The 20,273-nt window shown below is 42.4% G+C and overlaps 2 protein-coding genes across 3 annotated transcripts in view; one reads left to right on the top strand and one right to left on the bottom strand.

The window, feature by feature from the left end:
• ap4s1 (adaptor related protein complex 4 subunit sigma 1) overlaps positions 1-2,832 on the top strand; it is a gene marked incomplete in the record, with an annotated part of 5,153 nt that extends 2,321 nt beyond the window's left edge. Inside the window, 5 exon segments of the mRNA XM_014030853.1 lie at positions 908-1,314; positions 1,400-1,486; positions 1,572-1,640; positions 2,543-2,554; positions 2,644-2,832. Of these exon segments, the coding sequence (XP_013886307.1) occupies positions 1,177-1,314; positions 1,400-1,486; positions 1,572-1,640; positions 2,543-2,554; positions 2,644-2,772 (435 nt within the window).
• Positions 2,833-2,881: 49 nt separating this feature from the next.
• Positions 2,882-20,273, bottom strand: part of hectd1 (HECT domain containing 1) — a 31,463-nt gene continuing 14,071 nt past the window's right edge. Inside the window, exons 18-44 of one of the 2 annotated variants that reach the window (XM_014030850.1) lie at positions 18,345-18,439; positions 18,123-18,228; positions 17,908-18,042; positions 17,691-17,830; positions 16,967-17,179; positions 16,759-16,869; positions 16,513-16,679; positions 16,213-16,389; positions 12,988-13,956; positions 10,632-10,853; positions 9,888-10,021; positions 9,582-9,738; positions 9,055-9,131; positions 8,817-8,968; positions 8,674-8,728; positions 7,741-7,963; positions 7,571-7,653; positions 7,355-7,482; positions 7,058-7,259; positions 6,795-6,932; positions 5,445-5,914; positions 5,195-5,353; positions 4,778-4,856; positions 4,559-4,652; positions 4,304-4,454; positions 4,075-4,219; positions 2,882-3,628 (exon numbers count right to left, since the gene is read on the bottom strand). In XM_014030850.1, coding sequence (XP_013886304.1) covers positions 3,491-3,628; positions 4,075-4,219; positions 4,304-4,454; positions 4,559-4,652; positions 4,778-4,856; positions 5,195-5,353; positions 5,445-5,914; positions 6,795-6,932; positions 7,058-7,259; positions 7,355-7,482; positions 7,571-7,653; positions 7,741-7,963; positions 8,674-8,728; positions 8,817-8,968; positions 9,055-9,131; positions 9,582-9,738; positions 9,888-10,021; positions 10,632-10,853; positions 12,988-13,956; positions 16,213-16,389; positions 16,513-16,679; positions 16,759-16,869; positions 16,967-17,179; positions 17,691-17,830; positions 17,908-18,042; positions 18,123-18,228; positions 18,345-18,439 — 4,920 coding nt within the window. In that variant the 3' untranslated portion in view covers positions 2,882-3,490. The remainder of the gene's footprint in view (positions 3,629-4,074; positions 4,220-4,303; positions 4,455-4,558; positions 4,653-4,777; positions 4,857-5,194; positions 5,354-5,444; positions 5,915-6,794; positions 6,933-7,057; positions 7,260-7,354; positions 7,483-7,570; positions 7,654-7,740; positions 7,964-8,673; positions 8,729-8,816; positions 8,969-9,054; positions 9,132-9,581; positions 9,739-9,887; positions 10,022-10,631; positions 10,854-12,987; positions 13,957-16,212; positions 16,390-16,512; positions 16,680-16,758; positions 16,870-16,966; positions 17,180-17,690; positions 17,831-17,907; positions 18,043-18,122; positions 18,229-18,344; positions 18,440-20,273) is intronic. The other variant, XM_014030851.1, reaches the window with a different exon arrangement.

Raw genomic sequence — 20,273 nt, 5'->3', positions numbered from 1 at the left:
GCCTAAGAAACCAAAAAATAAGATTAAAAAAATTTAAGTGGTTATTCATAAGAACACAGAATGAAGGGAATTTAGCAAATCGACCTTTATGTTTATAATCGTTTTTTTTTACACTGATGACATTATTGACTAGAAATAAACCAAACTGAATATTCTGAAAAGAGAATAAATCTATATCTATGGATATGGAAGAAATAAAATTGTGTAACAGTCTCCGTAACTGTTGAACTTCAACACACTCAAGAAACAAATGTTTGTTTAGGAGGAATTGGAAATTTTAAGTATCTTCTAATTTTTGAAATGAATTATGTCAAAGTTTAGTAAGGTGAGTGTGTTTTTATCGGTAATTGGTGTTAATTAAATATTGACTTAGAAACTTATTATTACATTTTTTATCAACAATGTCGACATAGTCAATTTTAATTTTGTGTAGACTTGCAGTTAATATTTGTGATATTTGACAAAGTATTTTTAACTGATTGAATGAGCACTTCAGGGATATTTTTACTGTGTTTTTTGTAATTTTTCTTTAAACAATCAGTGACATACTTGTAGTTAAATTCCTCCAGATTAAAGATATTAGTCGTCCAGTTGTTATCCAATAAWTGTGTAATTTGTTTGTGCCACCAATCTTCCATAAACATAGATTTTCTTCCACTCAAAATAACTCTGTTATTCCATTTTGGAGCAATGTGAGGACTAAAATTATGTTTAAACATAATTTGCTAATTCATATTCTAATATAAGGAGTTCAGAGTGGAGGAAATGGGATTGAAATTTATTGATTTAAAAATAGTTGGTCTTGTCTACACGCCAGTTCAATGGGCGGCGATAAAGAGGCTTTTAATTCGTTGCCAACTTAAAAAAAAACAACAGAAGAAGAAAAAAAACTCACGAAGAAGAAAACATATTTTGATGTTTGTTTACAATAATTATGTCTCCGCTGTTAAACAATCAACGTGTTGACTTTTGATTTAATGTTAGAGACAACACGAAAAACATAGCGAGTTAAAATCTGACGTGTTTTATTTATTTTATCGAAACTGGCTAAAAGCTGAAGCTAACTGAGCTAACTGGTTAGCATAGCTTTCAAACCCAGCGGTGATGCGTTTAAGGACACTATTAATAAATGGCAAGGTAACATTTGACGCTGTGGTTCTGTAACCAGCAGACAGGATGATTAAGTTCGTGCTGATGGTGAACCAGCAGGGTCAGACCAGACTGTCCCGGTACTACGAGCCGGTGGAACTGAGCCGGAGAGCGGCGCTGGAAGCCGCTGTGGTCCGCTGCTGCCTGAGCCGCAACAAGGAGCAAGTACCTGCCGCCATGCCCGGAGGTTTCATTAATAACAACCAACAGGTGATCAGAGTCACTGACTTCATCTCCCGCCTCTCCTCAGTGTTCATTTGTGGAGTACAAAGACTTCCGGCTGGTGTATCGACAATATGCTGCTCTTTATGTGGTGATGGGAGTCACACACAGTGAGGTGAGGATGAAGATGARCTCAGGTGTTTTCCTCCTCCTCATCATCATCATCTTCACCCACTTCCTGCTTTATTTGTACCCCACAGAACGAGCTGTCCATCTATGAACTGATCCAGAACTTTGTGGAAGTTCTGGATAAATACTTCAGTCGCGTGGTGAGTTCAAGACCCGTTTCTACCCAACAGATTCAGAGTAATGACCAGAGATGTAAATTAACTAAGTACAAATACTTTTTGTACTTAAGTAGAATTTTTGGTTATCTGTACTTTACTTGAGTAATTATTTTTCAACCTACTTTTTACTTCTACTTCTTGTATTTTTAAAAAAGACAAGTAGTAGAAAGTTGTTACTTTTATTTCATTTTTGCTTGTTTTCATTGCAGCTTGTTGTTGTAAAAAATAAAAACTATCCATATAAACTGAGCCTCCTAGATAGAGTGAATTTAACTGTGGTTGAATGAGAAGTATAAATATATAAAACTCTGATAGTGTATTAGTTTGCACACAAACAAATCATGTCACACTCCAGCAGGACAGAATCATTCAAATAAAAGGACTGTACTTAAGAAGTATTTGTATTTCATGAATTATATTCTTACATTTGGCCGCAGCCCTCAGATAGATTTTCATTTTGGGGAAAAGCTTTGTGCAGCCTTGATATATGTATATAAACTGAAACAGCTGGACTAGTGCATCCTAAATTTAACATCCATTCATTCTTTTAATACAACAGTCATTTCTGCAGTTTTTGGGGAGGTCACCTCCTAATAAATGTCCTTACAGAAAATCTAACTGCTCATTTTAAATCTAAACTTTGACTTTTAATACTTAACTACAACAAATATCACATACTTYAACACTTTTACTCAAGTAATATTCCTAAAGGAGACATGTAACTTTTACCAAAACAATTTTTTGGTAAGATACTTGTACTTTTACTCAAGTATCACTTTAACACTGAAATGACCTTTGAYCCTTCACAGGTTAACGAGTCGTTCTGCCTGTACGCACCTGTACAAATGTTTGATTCAAACGTTCATAAATCTGTTTCTCCTCAGAGTGAACTCGATGTATCCTTCCTGCTGCAGAAAACTGACAGGATTTTAACAGATCCGTGGTAAGTACCGACTGTAAACAGAGCTTTCCTTGACCCGATCAGATCATGTTCAACCTGGACTCGGTCCACATCATCCTGGACGAGATGATCCAGAACGGTCATGTCGTGGAGACCAACAAGAGCCGCGTCCTCGCTCCGCTCACCGCCATCAACAAGATGGTGGACGGATGATGGATTACAAGTCGTCTGAAATGTTCTTATAAACTGAATAAAACTGTTAAATTTCATAAATGCTGCTTTCTTTCAAATACTTGTAACAAATCAAACACAAGACGCCGTCTTTACTTCATACTTTGCAAACATTTTAATGATTCTTTTCGGAGCATACACATTTGAAAATATCTGTTTACCCCAAACTGCAACTTCAGTTAAATAAATGTTTATAATATACAAAGAAAATACAGGGAGAGCAGAGCTGTTTGTTGTTTCTATCTTTAAATGTGGTGGTTTTTATCTTTATAGCTCATGAGAAATGAAAACACAAAAAGCTCTTTGAACGTTGACCTTTCTATCAGGTCAGAAACAAACTGAAAACCTGTCGCACACGCAGGAGTGAAATGTAACTGAAGACGAACTTAAAACAAGTCGAGGAGAAAAAAAAAAACGAGCACGACTGATAGAAAACTGGAAGTCAAACCAGGCACTGGACCGAACACACAGAACTCTCTCTCACACACACGCACAGCCTGCAGGATCAGAGGACATCAGGAGCGAGGACACAAACGAGGACTGAAGATGTTTAATCTGATTTCTACAACACGAGCTCCATCCAGCAGGCCGTCCATCAGTCACTTGGCTGGTTGCAGCGGCGACACGAACAGATGGTTTTATTTTTTTTCTTTAAACGTTTGAGGCGCATGCTCGGCGTGACAGCAGCGATGGTGGAGGGTCAGTTGAGGTGGAAGCCCTTCTCCATGGTGGCAGCTAACAGACGCTCCCTCATGATGTCCTCGGACGAATACTCCGGAAGCTTCAGGTAGTGGACGCAGGTGTTGACGGAGGGATAGCTTGAGTCAGTGGCGTCCACCTGAGGACAGGAAGTCGAGGTTACAGTGATGGATGTGGAGCAAGTAACTCAGGAAAAAACAAAAAAAAAACATTTAGTGGGATCAGGCTGAGGTGAGGCTTATTACTTCTTTTAATCCTTCACAATAAGAGTTTTAAATATAGATCTSTAACCCTGATGGTCTGAGTGGTTAAAGTTTTATTTTTTTAAGTTAGTGTATTTGAGACTCTTATAGTAAAAAAATGAAACAAGTTCTTGTAGTTAACTCAGTAAAAGTGAACCTTTAACTTCCAGAGAAAGTTATAAATAGTAAAAAGTAATAAAGACTAGGCTAACAGAGTTAGCTCATCTATGGTGTTTTAATGTTAAGTTAGCATCTATGCTAATAGTTGGTAGCAGTRTTTATGTAAAATAAGTCATTTCAGAATCTTTGAATCTGGAGACCGCATCATCAGAACTGAACCAACCTTTCTGACTATGGTGAGGCGGGGGTGCAAATTGGCAAGGCCACCGGGGGGCAGCGTGGAGCAGCCGGTGGTGAACTGCAGGAAGGCTTTCCGCTCGTCAGACGACATCCCACATAAAACCCTGATGAAGCGCTGAAAGCCAGGGCTGCAGAGGGGAGAAAACCAATCCCTCATGTTAGCTTCAYGTTAGCTAAAACCACCTTCAGAGGGCGGGAAAAAGACGCAGCACCTGTCTCTGGTGTAGCCAAGCTTTGGTTCGGTGTAGTTGATGATGTCATCGGCGTTCCAGGAAGGTGATTGGTTGCCGCAGAGGATCATCTGCACCTCTTTAGGACTGAAAGAGCTCAACTTCTCCATGGGAAACACACGGTTAAAACCCTCTGAGGAGCAGAAACAAGGATTTTTAGACAATGATTCATGACAGAGAGAAGAACCTGAAGAGGAAGTTAGTTTTTAAGAAGATAAATAAAAGATTTAAAATCACCTTTGAAGGCCTCCATCTGTTTCTGGATGCCGGTGTGCATACAGAAGTCAAACATTAACTCCACGTACTCCTCAGCGTTCTCCATGGTCACCATCTGCATCGAGAGCAGGACAGAAACTGATGAGAGACCTGAGGGGACCGGCTGGAGGACTGTGGAGGGTCCTGTAAAGGTTTATGTTCAAAATGAAACAAAAGAAGAACCTCCAGGTGAGCTCTCACCTCGTCGTCTCCGTTTGGTTTCAGGTCCACTGCAGAAAACCCGTGGACCTTAGACGACGGACAGAACTGGAAGTTTAATCTGTTTGAGGAGAAACGTCAGAAAAATCTGATTTATTAAACAGTTCAGAGTGAAAATACAGACGTCCTGATGACAGGTTCTGCATTCAGTATTTATAAAAACACAAAACTAACAAAACTCAGGTTTTACAGGAAATATTCAGACGATTCAGCTGATTTCAGACAATAAATCAGCTGCAAATACTGTATATTATTTTTATGTTTTCATTGGTTCTAAGAGCAGAAATATCTGCAGCTGCATGAAAATCTTTCCTTAAATGCTGAAGTTACATTTATTGTTTGTTTAAATACAACATCTTACAAGTTGTGTGTCTGTGTGTGTATATTTGTGTGTTTTACCCGAGGTCCTCGATACTGAGGGGAGGTCCGGAGCCCAGCGGGTTCCTCAGCATCAGGTCCTGCAGTCTGGTGTTCTTCTCGTCCTCAGACAGGCTCTTGCTGGCTAAAATGTGCCTCCTCCTCAGGGCCAGCTCCTTCACCTCCTTCAGGAAGCTGACCCTGGACAAAGACCAGACCCAGAGACTCAGAACCTCCAGAGGAAACACGTTTGGATGAAAATAAAAACCCAAGCTCAAAGCAAAGTGCTGACCTGTGCGGGTTGACCAGCTGGAAGTCGTCCCAGGTCAGGATGCCGTGGTACCAGGCGGGCGCTTTCCGTTTAGGCGGGTCCATGATGAACTCGGACTTGGAGTCCTCGTCGAAGCTGCCCACAGAGAACGTCTCCTGGCTCTCCTCCGTGGACGCCTCGGACTGCACCTCGGACAGCAGCTGGGACCGCTCGGGCCCGTGGGCCGGCAGCGAGCTGCGGGACTGGTACAGCAGCTTGCTCATGTTGGACTTGATGTCCCCCATGCAGAGCAGCTTGAAGAAGGGCTGAGAGACCGGCAGGTCCACCAGACGRTTGTCCTGGATGCACTTGGCCAAAAACACTCCCAGGAAGTGGAAGAGTTTGGTGATACGGTCCAGCTCCTCGCTGTCCTGAGGAAACGGAGCCGGAAACAGTCCGCAAGAACGCTGCACATAAAAACCCGGAGGCTTCAAACCTCCACCCAGGTCCACCTGAAACCAGCAGGAACACAAGAACCGGATCAGTTTACTGAGTGACTCTGATCAACCTGAACCTCAGTCTTTACATCGTTACCAAGAAAAACCTCTTTATTCTTTTAAGTTCTTCTTTTTGYCAAAATATTCACAGGATTGAGGATTATTTAACATTTATAAACCTTTGGACTCAAGATGGCCCACTTATATCAGGACTGTTTCTGTTTCAGGTCCCTGATCTGTGAAGTGTGGTAGTAGCTGAGAGTTCTTTCCAACACACACTCTGATGGGTTCAAACTGGGTCTTTAATATTTACCTGCAGCTGAAGTCAAGTTCAATCTAAGACGTCTTTAATGCTACTTGAAACTAAACTTAAGACCAACTTTACAATAAAAACACAGAAAAATGTTTTAACACAAAACGAGATGCGAGAGGCAATAAAAATAAATGTTTCCAATTTTAATATTCGAGACAAATTACAATCGTTCTTCTTACGTGTGTGAACATTTACGACCTCTGAAAGGTTGATTTAAGACATTTTAAGGCTAATTAAGGCTTTATCTTTGGACTGATTAATTTAATGCCTTTTAAGACTTTAAGGATCTGTGGGAACCCGATTTAAGATGTTTTTGTTTGRTGAAGTTCTGATAAATGAAAGATCTTTTCCTAAAATATTTCTGGGCAACAAATCAGGCCAAAGTTTATTTTTCAGCTGGTTTGGAGCAAATCAGCTGATCCCAGCTTCATTCATTTTAATCTGATGTTTACAAAAAAGGTTTATTTAAAAATAACAAGAAAAAAAGTCTTAACACTTGTTTTTTGGATTAAAACACAAAACTCCTCTTTAGTTCAGACACGTGGTCCGATCTGACAGCTGTCAATCATTTCTGGTTCTGACCTGTCGCGACTCGTCGTCGGGGAAGTCGTCGTCGCAGAGCCAGATCCCGAGAGACGTCCTCTGAAACTCAGCAGCAACCAGAGCGTAAAACTCCAGAGTGGGACCGAGACCGGTTCCTTCCTCTCCCTGAAACTCCACCTGAGCAAACAGAAAGCGCTGAGTCATCGTCCAGAGAAGTGCTGTGTCATTGTTCAGAGAACATCATGAAACCAGAGAGGCGTAAACATCAACTCTTTGTGTGTCATTTCCAGGTGACCTCTCACCTCCAGGACAGACTTCCTGTCGGAGTGGATCTGCATGACTGACTCGGCCCACTCCATCATGGACTCTCCTCGGGGGACTTTGACCCGCTCGTGTTTGAGACGCCCCACCCTGAAGTCTCCCGGGTCGTCTCGCCGCACCGTGGTGGAGGGTCGGGTCCGCTCCATGGTGGCCTCCCGCCGGTTCTGAAGCCACACGATCGCCCTGGAGAACAAAACAAAGTTAGAACGGCCCGTCCTGCGGGTCCAGCCCCGACACCTGGTGCCGGTGTTTGTTGTGGCTCTGAGAGCCGAGCTCACCTGGAGGCCCCGAAGGCAGTGCAGGTGAAGTACAGCTGTCTGGTCTCAAAGGGGATGAGGAAAGGACACTTGGAGGTGAGCTGCTCACACCAGTCAGGCAGAGCTCCGCTGGCGACGGCCAGAGGCTCCTAAAAAAAAAAAAAAGACTCTTTGATCAGAAAGAAAAACATCTTTTTATAAAATATCAAAAGCTCCAACCAATCAGGAGACTCAGACCTCGATCTGCTGCAGGATCTTGGTGGTGACCTTCTTGCTGGTGAACTCTTCTGGAGACGCATTAAACTGCAGCTCATCAACATCTGCACAGAGGTTCATAAAGAGTTAGACTACAGACAGGTGAACCCAGGTGGGACAGGTGTGTGTGTCTGTCCGTGTGTGTGTCGTACCCTCCTGTAAGGTGCGAGTGTTCGAGACCGAGTCTCTTCCAATGATGTAGAGGATGCGCAGCAGCTGCAGGACGTCCTCCACCCCGCAGGCGTTCTGGCTGCAGCCTGCTTTYGCCTGCGCTACTTCCCTAGCCCAGCCCAGGATCTCGCTGCTCTGATTGGCCGAGCTCGGGCTCAGACCACCGGAGCGACCCCCGACCCAGGTGCTGTGCTCGAAGGATTCCTGAACAACATCAAATCAACGTTATTATTATTATTGTTAGATTCACTCCTTCACGCCACTAAGGGGCTCTATGAGTCATTTTGCTTTTGTTTTGAAGGGYTATGTAAGAAACAGGAAATGACATCGGTAAAACAGGAAGTGATCTTTCTGAAGAATTACACCTTTATTTAAAGTTTAAAACATTGCCCTACATGGTAAGTCATTGTTTAGATTCATTTGTGTTGTAAATGATACAAAAATGTTTTGTCTGTAGGAGTGTGATATGAGACACTAGCATTATGCTACCGATCTACATAGGGTTTTGTATTGTGTGTTAGCGGCTAATTAGCATGAAGCTCACGTTTTGGTTTGCAAAGTTTGGCTCAATATTAATGTGTGTTTTGACTCTAATATGTCCCAAAGGAGTAAACTAAATGGTTTTTACACTTCATATGGTTTAGGTTTAGTACAACTTTAGTTGTGATTTTATTTGAATGATTTAAAATGAAGTTCAAGAAAAGTTTGCAGAAATTTTGTTTAAATGTTAGAGACTCAATGTAATTTCATTTGTTTACAGTTTAACTGGCATCAGCGTCAAGCTGCGCTGTGTATGTTCACTGGGCAATAAACAACAACAAAATTCACTCTTTGTAACTATTAATAACAACAACAACAACAATAAAACCAGTTTGTGTTTGATTCAGTGTGAAATATTCAAGAGAAAAACTCACGGTCTTTCCTCCGTCCTTCTCCTTCTCTGAGTCCTTCAGCTCTCGGTACATGATCCTGCAGAGCAACACGGCAGCAGTTAAAAGCTCACGGCACCTGAACAGCTGTSTTTGTTTATTTTCACAGTTGTGTTGTTTTGTTTTACGTGTATGTGGGCTCCCAGATGCGGCGCAGTTTGTCTGTCTTCACGGATCCGTTGCAGGAGAGCTGCAGGAGCCGCTGAACGTAGTAGAAGATTGTCAGCTTGAAGTTGGAGAGAGGAAGTTCCACCTCCCGGGTGGTGCCCAGCCCAGCCACCTGAACACACACACACAACACAACACACACGTCAGTGTGTCTCTAAACTCTACACTCATTTAAAGAGTAATGACTCTCTGTCTTACCTTCAGAGTGAGAGCGAGGTGAGGGGACGGAGCACACTCCACTTCCTCTCGAACCTCTGATCGAGGCGTTCCCAACCCTGAAGAGAAAATTTACTTTTAGGATAAATCAACAGAGACGACTACAAAAAACACATCTGAATACTCATTTTTCATTATTCCAGTAATATTTGTAGGGCTGGGCGGTATGACCTCACATTCATATCAGGGTATAAATTGAATCTCTTTACAGTAACATTTACGTACAGTAAATCACAGTAAAAAAATATTATAAAAAGTAAAGATAATGTAATTTTTAGAGCATTTATTTAGCAGAAAACTGTAATCATAATCAAACCCAGTATTTTTGCTGTAAAACAAATGAGCATAACAGAAGTACAAAAGAATGTTTTATATATACTGTAAAACAGCTTCAACAAACAAAAATATTTCTCCCTAGTCCAGCTTATATAGTTTTTAAATAAAATCTCTAACTCGCTCTGACTGATGGGTGTGTTTGTTGAGTTGAGTTAGATCAGGTGTGTGTGTACCTGGTGCAGGGATCTCCAGGTCTGTCGTCTGTTGGACATTAGTCCTTCCTGGTCGGGGGTCRAAGGCAGGGACTAAAGCAGAAAACTGCCTCTTTAGGACGAAATCATCGTCCCACGTCCTCCTGCGTCCTCCTTTAGTCTCATACTCTTCCTCTTCCTGGAAAACAACACACACTCAGTACAGGGTCCGATGTCACTTCCTGTTTAGGTGGTTCAGCCAGAGCCCGTCRGAGCCGAGACACGGTGCTGGTCCAGACCAAAAACCCCGTTAGGTGAAGGCAGAAGATCTAAAGTCCATTTACATACCAGAACCTCCTCGTACTCCTGGTCCTCCTGATTGTCGTCTTCGTTTTCATCATCGTCATCGTCGGGCTCTGGGAGGTCCTCCTCATCATCGAGCTCAGCCAGCAGTGTGTTGGCACGGCAGCTGTCCAGGAAGTCTTTAGATTTACAGAGAAGACGTTTGTTAAAATCCTGCTTTTACACAACTGCTGTTCAACTGAAGGAAACGTTCCTGAGGAAATTAATTTCTCCTGCTGCCTTCCATCGACAGCTGTGGCCATTTTTATCTTCTTTAGTCACTCAGTTACGATTGATTCTAAAAAGTTACTTACTTTTAATGAAGTCCAACAACGTCAAGTTAAAATGATGGAAAAGCTTTAAAAGCTTCATGTTGTGAGCCCAGTTAGAGCGTTAGTTAAAGCAGGTCCAGTGTGGGTTTCCTGTGTGTGTGTGTTTCTTTGTATGCGTTTGTGTTTCCTGTGTGTGTTTCTTTGTATGCGTTTGTGTTTCCTGTGTGTGTTCCTTTGTATGTGTTTGTGTTTCCTGTGTGTGTTTCTTTGTATGCGTTTGTGTTTCCTGTGTGTGTTTCTTTGTATGTGTTTGTGTTTCCTGTGTGTGTTCCTTTGTATGTGTTTATGTTTCCTGTGTGTGTTTCTTTGTATGTGTTTATGTTTCCTGTGTGTGTTTCTTTGTATGCGTTTGTGTGTTTCCTTTCAGTTTGTTTCCTGTGTGTGTTTCCTGTGTGCGTTTCTTTGTGTGTCCACCAACCATAGAGAGAAAACTCAGCTTCCTGTCCCGTGTCACTCTCACTGGACGTTGACGTCAGGCTCGTTGTCAGGGTGTTGCTTAGCAACTGGCCCACTGACAGGCCCGTTGTTGCCGTGGTGACGTTGTTGCCGCTGGTTACTATGGAGGTTGACATGGTAACGGTGGAGGTGGTGCCAGTGGTGGTGAGGTTAGGAAAGCTCTGAGCGCCCATGAGAGGAGAAGCTGGAAACAAACAAACAACCGTTAGTCATAAACACAACCACACAGCAGCACCCTGTTGTTGTTGTTTAGGCTGTCAGCGGGGGTCATGTGATCGTTAGGCCAACATGGACCGTCACAACAGACAGCTGCTGCTCTCTGTGTGTGATTTTAAATATAACTGGAACTCGACATGAAAGGAGTATCACTCTAAAAAGTGTTGAACCAAGTTACATCACCTGGTTCGTCGCAACAGTTAAAAATGTGTCATGAAGTGGAAAAAAGCATAGATCAGTGGCACCTGACTATAAGTCACAGGACAGACATTTAGTCTAGAACAACACAGAGAACATAGCTCCTGTCTGGGACGCTAAGTAGCCTTAATTAACAGATAAACTTTATTTGGAAATTGTTTGCAATGGCTAACTTTTTTCTTTACACAGGTTTAACTAAACATCTGCAACAAGTTACCAAAAAGAAGCTAACATTAACTTGGCGTCCTCTGTTGTCTAGCTAACATTAGCTTACGTCCTCTGTTGTCTAGCTAACATTAGCTTACGTCCTCTGTTGTCTAGCTAACATTAGCTTACGTCCTCTGTTGTCTAGCTAACATTAGCTTACGTCCTCTACCCTCTAGCTAACATTAGCTTACGTCCTCTACCCTCTAGCTAACATTAGCTTACGTCCTCCACCGTCTAGCTAACATTAGCTTACGTCCTCTACCGTCTAGCTAACATTAGCTTACGTCCTCTACCGTCTAGCTAACATTAGCTTATGTCCTCTACCGTCTAGCTAACTTTAGCTTATGTCCTCTACCGTCTAGCTAACATTAGCTTACGTCTTCTACCGTCTAGCTAACATTAGCTTACGTCCTCTACCGTCTAGCTAACATTAGCTTACGTCCTCTACCGTCTAGCCAACATTAGCTTACGTCCTCTACCATCTAGCCAACATTAGCTTACGTCCTCTACCATCTAGCTAACATTAGCTTATGTCCTCTGTCGTGCCCTCTCATCATTAGCCTCATATTGCTGGATGGTCTGATATTCTTCAGTACTTTTCCTATGAGTTTTGGTGTATTTCATTAGTTTTGTCGCAAACAAAACAAAGGATTTGTACGTTTGAAATTTTGACCCTGCTGGCATCCACAGCGAGGCAGCTATCTGTTCAAACATAACCAGCCGGGCCCAACGCCTTCCAACAACCAGTTACTGGTAAGTTCATCTCATTCCACATCACCCAAATAGCTTTCTTCATTTTCTTCAGTGCAGCAAGATAACCACTGATTTTTGCCAGTCCCTGACAAGTTACTCATTCACTTCAAGCTTTCTGCTAAAAAACAACAAACAACAGTGGAACAACATAAACTGTAGTAATCACAAGCCTAGAGCGCCATCTCATTTCTGCAGATTAACGTTTACTCCTTGGTTCATGTCGGTCAGGATGAAGGAGAAAAAAAAAAAAAAACAAAAAAAAAACACACATACAAGTCACAGGACCAGCCAGACTTATAGTCCCAAAAATTCAGTATTCAACTCGGTTTAATGAAACCAGAAGACATGACTTTATTTCTACAGATGTTATTTGTACTTTTACTTTCCTGATTATTGTGAGGTTTATATTACTTTTACATAAGTACTTTTCTTATCCATAAAAAAGTTTTTTCTCGTTAAGGTATTTTTCTAACGCTCTGGTTTAAGGTAGACCCTCACTGGACTGATGGAATCAGACAGCAGATGTTTGGAAGCAACTTAAGAACTCCAAATTATTCAAGTCAGCAGTCACAGCAAAGTGAGATGATGCTTCACATTTTGGTAAGAACAAAATCTTTATTTCTTTGGTCATATTTCTCTGAAAAAAGTGATTCTGTGAAAAGCCTGGTGAGGTTAGATATCAGAGGGTTTCTCTGGCTGCTAAAAGTCAATCAGCTCTACCTCTAATTTTATCTTCGATTCATTTTATTTATTTACACCACCTGAGATGAGTTCATGACTGGACACAGMTGAGTCTGTATATGATTATAAAAGACAAATCTCCAGGTAAAATAAAACTAAAGAATCAGATGAATAATCTGATTACTAAAACTCAATGTGTTCTGATGAGTGAAGAGTTAAATATTTATGAAGTGGTTTTYGTGTGATCTTAGCGTGGTACTCACTAGCAGCACTCATGACGTTCCTGCCCAGCGTGTTGGTGTTGTTGTCGCTGCTGCTGCGGCTCAGGTTCATGTTGTTGGTGGCGTTGGTGCGGGACATGTGCGGCGCACGCCGGACGAACGACTCCATCAGGCTGGCCTCCCGGGAGGACAGGTTGGGCACGCTGGCGCTGGAGCTCATGGGGGCACCGGCAGCCAGGAGGGAGCTGACGGACAGCCGTGAGTTCGTGGCCGAGCAGAGAGGCCTCTGGGAGTGCGTGTCCTTACTGGACGACTCCGACACGGAGCTGACGTCRGGGGAGCTCACGCTCACCAGTCCCATGGAGATGGCCGTTGCCGGGTCGGCGGCAGCCGTCGCCGTGGGGGAGTGGTGCTCATCTCCGGTGGCGGCGGTTTCGGCCGTGAGCGTGCTGGAGCTGGAGGCAGAACCGGATCCGCCCTCTGCTGCAGAGGACAGCACGACGATGGGCTCTAGCTGGTGTCCGTCACAGCCGATCCCTCCTCCCGTTACTCCTCCCAGCCCAATGCCGTGGTCCAGCAGCAGCCCCTCAGCCCTCCTGTCCAGCTGCAGACCCCCGATGCCAGCCAGCCCGGCAGAGGAGCTCAGGCTCATGTCCGAGGACGACGCCACGCTGCAGACGGAGCTGCTGCTTCCCTTCCTGCTGGAGGAGCTGGCCCCGCCTTTATCGGGACAGTTATTTTTCACCAAGCTGCTCCAGGAGGACTGCTGGGAGGACGAGGAGGTGCAGGTTGTAGTGGTGGTGGTGGTTCCGCCAATGGCCGCTGGAGTCAGAGAGGGTCCCACCGTGGATGAGGCGGGACCTGAAACAGTGGATGAGATAGGTTTGGGTGATGGCGCTGTGGTAGCCGACTCAGGGTCGTACCCTGGAGCAAGCTTGAGGTCAAACTTCCCTTCAGCGCCCATACGGTAAGAGTTAGAGCCGCCAGCATCCCAGGTTACATCAATCCAGCCTGGATGGACAGAGAGATAGGAGGGAGACGGACGGATGGATGTCAGAGACCCGGAAGAGAGGAAAAACACAGAGCGAGTGGCAGACAGGAGGTAGACAGCAGACAAGCAGCTTACAATCAGAACAGCTAAATCTCAATCTTGATTTAAAAAAAAAAGCACCTTTAAAATCACAAATATGACCAGAAAAATAAAAAAAAACTAAGCATCCTGATTGGTGCCAGAGGGCTGCAAAGGGCCAGAAGATTTTAGAAACTTTCCAGGAGAAGTTAAGCTGCAGAAGTTTGAAAGTTTTACAGACTGGGAACTTTTTATGGGAATTACAGGAAATAATTAGAAATTAAGGTTAATTTAAATAAATAGTATCAAATCCAAACAAACTTTATCAGTGACAAAAAGTTAAAGAGCTCATTTTCATAAAACACTGGGTCACTGTGTTAGCAGTAAAAATTACATTTTTACATTTCTCTTGTTCAAAATCTTTTCTAAATTCATGAAAATAACTTTAAACCAAACTTTTGTTTTGTTGTTTCACTGTGCAGCAATAAAAACTGGTTGTTTTAGTAAATATTAGGTTTGAATACTGTTCGTCTTCCTCACTATTATTTAAAAATCCTGTTCACCAACATTCAGCTTTATTCACAAAAAAAGTTTCCAACTTTAAAATTTCACAGAATGTTGTAACCCTCGTGACAAAACAGCTCCACCACTGATAAATCAAGAATATTTTGTTGTTTCTTATTAAACACATCTGATGCACAGCCACACGTGCAGCACGCTGGTTTATAAAAACATAAATATTCACTTTAATTAGCTGTTTTGAGGGAAAGAAAAAGGAGTTGGTTGAACTTTGACTTCAACTTGAAGCACTTTGTTTTGAAATTTCCAGTGGATCAGAGAAAAAAGGTCAAGACAGTCACACAAAAAAAAACAGTAAAAGCAAGAATAGAAAAATGACAAATGTAAAGAAATCACAGGAAAAAAACGAGTCTGACAATGTWAGAGATGAGAGATTAATGAGTCCTGATGGTGGCGTCTAACCAAGCTCAGAAAGTTTTAATCARAGCAGAAACTAAACTGAGATCCAGGAAGGAGGTGTTAGCAGCTGCTCCACTGAAAAATAACAGCTCTGTCCGAAGCGTTTTGTCTTTCATCCCACTTTACTCCACTATCAGTCCAATCATTGTGCCTCTTGTTGTTTTTAAACCCTGCTGAGGTGGGTGAATGTGGGGTGGGACGTCACGTGCTCGGCCTACAATAGTGCTGCACAGAAAAATAAATCCTAATTTTCACGAACAAGCTGTTCAGAGCACACCTGCTCAGCTCGCTGCTCACAAACACCCAGAATTCAACAGAAAATTCACTTTTTTTTAACTGACGGTGGATTTGAGAAAGTGAAGATGTTTCAGATTTGACAAAACAATATTCCTGAAACCAAACATTAAGCTGACTGTAAACCAGGATAAGAAGCACTCAGTCTCATAATTCTGTGATTATTCTGCAAACAACTTGCTCAAAACAAGGAACTGTTGAAGGTAGGAAGCAGATGAGGATGAAAACAGCTGGATGTACGATGAGAAAATTCACTAATATATCAAATATAAATGAACAAAGCTCTTTTAGAGCCTAAACTTTTGAACAGAACTTGTCAAAAGATGATTAAAATAAAGTGTAAAACGTAAAAACTGCTGTTTCAACACTTTTGGAACTTTCTCCCAACAAATATAAGGGAATGTCCCAATTATTTCACATTTAAAAAGCATCTTTAACAGTTTCTTAAAAGTCCTCAGTCATGTAATCATTGAATAATTTTATTGTTTGTCTGAATATGTGTCTGGATTTAGTTTGATATTGTATATTGTGATCTTGTGTTGTCGTGTTTTTCTGGAAACCTTGTGTTGTTTTGTCTTCCTGCCTGCCTCAAGACTACAGATGTAAATTAGCAACTATGCTATAATCTGGCTCATTTACAGTCCATACAGAAGTATAAGACTGTTCGTTAATGTGCACTGTCCTGCTTAAATAAATAAATAAATCCACAGGCTAAAGGTCAGGTGTAGGAGGGAACTAGACGGTGATAAATACAAAGTTTTTTTCTAAAGTAGACGGTTTAAGGAGGAATACAGAAGATGACAGAAAAGCAGAACTGCTGTTTATGAAGCTTAAAAATAATAAAAACTTTAAAAAACAACAGCARTTGAGTTAGTAAATTTGTAATAAACAGGATAAACGGTACGTTAGGATTTCTGTTTTCTTACCGTTGTGAGCCTCCCCGGTGACGGTGCCCTCTCCAGGTGGATTCCCATCCTGGTCTCGCCACTTCCAGTCGATCCCGCGCACGACCCGGGCCCCCGGGACGATGTACTTCATGACCTGAGAGCGGAACAGACGGCGCTGACGACGAAGGTTGGCTTCTGCCTCTTTCACAGCTTTACCTGCAGGAGGAGGACGGAGACGTTTGTGTTTTGGTCGTTGGACAAAGATGGATTCTCTCCATCCCCTCTGTCAGAGATGACATCATCCTCGAGCTGTCGGTTCATTTTATCGCACTTCCTCACCTAACTGGTCCTCACACACAGCAGTGACGGTGCCGTACAGCTCGAGACCAGACAGGGACAGGTAGTGGGTCTGACCGCTGGCGTTCTTGCCCATCTGTTTGATCCTGATGTGTCTCCAGCCCTGCTTCTCGTCTTTAGACGGGTCCAGAGGCCAGGTGGCAGTGGAGCTGTGAACACAGACCGCCCCGTGTTAAAACTCACTGCTGTAAACCCAGACCTGAAGCAAAGTTTTAACAGAGACTGTACCCTGGTTCATTGAGGCTGCCATCATCTATGTGCGTGTAGAGAGTGGACCAGTTCTGACCGTCCTTTGATACCTGGAAAACCCAGTTCCTCAACGCAGAACGACCATAACCCCTAAAAACAGAGGAAGAAAAGAAAGAGCAGGAATGAGTGAGTGAAAATAATCTTATCTACAGTGAATCAGCTGAGAAGTGTGTGTGTGTGTTTATACCTGGCGTGTCTCAGAGTGTAGGCTGATGGAATGACCCACAGTCCGAGGTCCACAGCGAACCACGCATTCTTGTCGTCGTTGGTGTGGCAGTTGAGGGCGGAGCTATCTCGACTCAGGATGTCCTCCAACCTTCCGTACGGCAGGTTACGCCCCTCTGAGGACGTCACCACCACCAGGCCGTACGCTGCGGGATTCACCCACTCGTAGGCCGTCCTGACAGGAGCAGAAACCAAACTGAACGTCTAGCAATCCAGTGTTAAAGCCAGCATTTCAACGAGCTCGCAGCGTAGCAATACAGAACTAAATACTTAACAGTTCATGGATCTGTATCGAATTGTTCAATACACACTGTATATGGATCAACACACGCTACGTATGGAACAATCGTCTGAAGATGCTCTGTGTTGAAGGATCAGTGGATCTGTGTTCGACTACTCCACCTAGGCTGCATTGTGGAGCACAGATCCACTGAGAAACTTGCTGTTTCAGCAACATTTAATTTAAAAACTGGACCTTTGAGGTTGAACAACTGTTCATTATTAATTTCAATAAATTACAAGTTAAGAAGGGCATGGACATTTCTCTCGTTTTGTATCGAAAAAATATTGAATGTTAATTTTCTGTATTGTTGCACCCCTACTTATTAGMGCATTGTTTTTGTATCCGTCCTGACCCAAAGAGTCAAATACTAAGTTTTAAAGCTGGTTGCAGTCGGTGGTCTTACTTGGCGTTGGTTCCAACCCAGTAGATCAGGCCGTTCTCATCAAAGTCATGTTGATGTCTGAATAYGAAGCACTGTCCTTCCCTCAGCTTCCTCACAAAAACAAAGGAGGAGCGCTCAAAGTCGTACCACTGCTTCGCTACCTGAAGGAGGAGGAGAGAAAAGTTAAAGATTTTCTTTTTATTCGGATGTAAAACGAGCCTTTCCAGCGTGACTTCACCATCTTCAGCAGGTACTGCTCCAGAGACTCCACTGTGGCCAGAGGCTCCATCTTCAACATGCGACCCGTCCGGTCGATCAGAGCCGTCTCCCCCGGCGCACGTTCCAGACGGAACCGCAGCCGCCTCGTCAAAATCTGGAGAGTACAAACACGTAGGCGTGGAGATACCGGTCGAGCTGCGAGAAAAATCAAAGATCAGGAGGACAGTGACTCACCTGCAGGTTGTACGAGGATCCAGGAGTGTCGTAAAGATGCAGAGGGAGACGCTCGATCGATTCCAGGACAGCTATCAGTTTTCGGACTAAGGCAACAGCTGGTCGGCTGCGCACACACACACACACACACACACACACAAACTTCAGCTGGGATCTTTCTGTTTAACCTGGAGCTAAATAACAAAACCAGTCTTGAAATGAGTGTCAGTTTGTTTTGTTTACCTTTCATTATCTTCATTCTCACTGAAAGCCGCCTTAAAAACATTGATCCTCTCCATTAAAGGCTTACAGTCATGTTTCACATCCAGATCTGTGCTCTGCAGGATTACACAAAAAGATAAACTTTAGGATCTGGAAAGACTTCGCCCACATGATGTTAAGAACCGTGAGATAATAACTTTTATTTTAAAGCAATAATGTCGCTGCACAGTTCAGATTTAACACTTTTGTTTTTATGCACAGTGTTTTATAAAAACCAACACAGAGTCATTAGTTTCTAAAAGTAATCAGCTTCAGTTTAATCTCTGAAATGTTCAGGGTCATCTGTAAACCAGCAGAAACAAACTGTGGTTCTGGTGCCAGATCTGAACCAGCTGCTGTGGACTCCTCTTTACTGTAAAGAGGCCAACTCCCTGCTTTGGGGCACCACATGTTTGTCACACAGACCCCCACACGCAGCCCGACTCTTGGCTGAAATCCTTCTCTCGTGAAGTAGAGATAAGGAGCTGCAGCTCTGGCGGACCCCCGGGGGTCTCTGTCACAAACAGCAGAGCCGTTTCAGAGGAGAAGCTGCTCTTGGAGCCACTTTGAATAAAATCAAAGATGCACTTGGGGTGATGACCGAGTTCCAGAGGATCCTGTACAGCAGCACACGGGTTTTAACTCGGGCAGAACCTCCTGGAGGTAAACAGCGTGCTGCTCATGAGAACCACACATTTGAAACTTCGTACCTTCTAGATATTTAGACTTCCTGACAGGAAGACTGGTTTGTTCATTTCCAGCAGCTGACAGGGCAGGAACAGTTAGAGTTCATTTCCTGCAGGGACAGTTCCCCTCAGCCTCTAATCAAACTCAAACTACCCACCAGTTGTGATTTTTTATATTTTTGGTAATAAATTACATCGCTCTTTTCTAAAAAGAAATTAAAACTGCGTGTCTGGACTGATGCATCTTTTTTCCATCTGGAATTAAAGACAAACTTTAAAAACTTGAACCTCATTTTCTCCTTCAAATTAAACTGGATTATTTAAAAAAATGTTTTTCAATATGTGACTCTATTGAAACAAGGATTAAGTCAGATTTGGTGGAAATGAGCTCATCACATTTTCAGATTCCTGCTTTAAAAGCTACATTTTCACACCTGGATCCTTCTGGTATCACAACCAGATCCAGAGATATGACTGAATTTGTCTTGTTTGTTATGATAATACAATAATATTAGGTCTGAATCCTAACTGTATGTAATTATATTGAGTATTTTAGCTCACAGGTAAAACCTCAAAATTTGTGTTGTTTCTGCTCAAAAAAGCTTCAAAATTATTTTTTGGGATTATATTTCAGACAGTTCATTCAGATGATACAYTAAGGCATTATATTTTGACAAAATGCAATTTTTGCAAACATTTTAAGTCAAAACACAAAKAAATGATGTAAGATCTGAATTCTGTAATATCACATGTGGGGTTCCRAAGGGTTCTGTWCTTGGACCAAAATTGTTTATATTATATGTAAATGACTTGGTAWATGTGTCAGGACTTTTAAAATGTGTTCTGTTTGCAGATGATACAACATTTTTTTGTTTGGGTAAAGACAGAACAAATGATGGGGATGATGCAGATAGAATTTGTTAAAATACAAACTTGGTTTCAACTCAAACAATCATTAAATTTAGATAAAACAAACTATATGATATTTAGTAAAAGAAAGAATACTATTGATGCTCCATTTAAAGTTGGTGGTGTTGAAATTTGTAGAGTCAGTGAGGTGAAGTTTCTTTGTGTTGTAGATGAAAAGTTGATGCGGAGAGCTCATAAATAATTTTAAAATAAAAATTGCTAAATCTATTGCAGTATTGTATAAAGTAAGAGGGTTATTCAATGATAAATCTCTCTTTATATGTTGTATAATGCAATAATTATTCCACACAATTTA

The sequence above is a fragment of the Austrofundulus limnaeus genome, unplaced genomic scaffold (assembly GCF_001266775.1).
Source record: "Austrofundulus limnaeus strain Quisiro unplaced genomic scaffold, Austrofundulus_limnaeus-1.0 Scaffold1129, whole genome shotgun sequence".
NCBI lineage: Eukaryota > Metazoa > Chordata > Actinopteri > Cyprinodontiformes > Rivulidae > Austrofundulus > Austrofundulus limnaeus.
The sequence above is the reverse complement of the archived record's forward strand: the minus strand, read 5'-3'. Positions and strand labels throughout refer to the sequence as shown.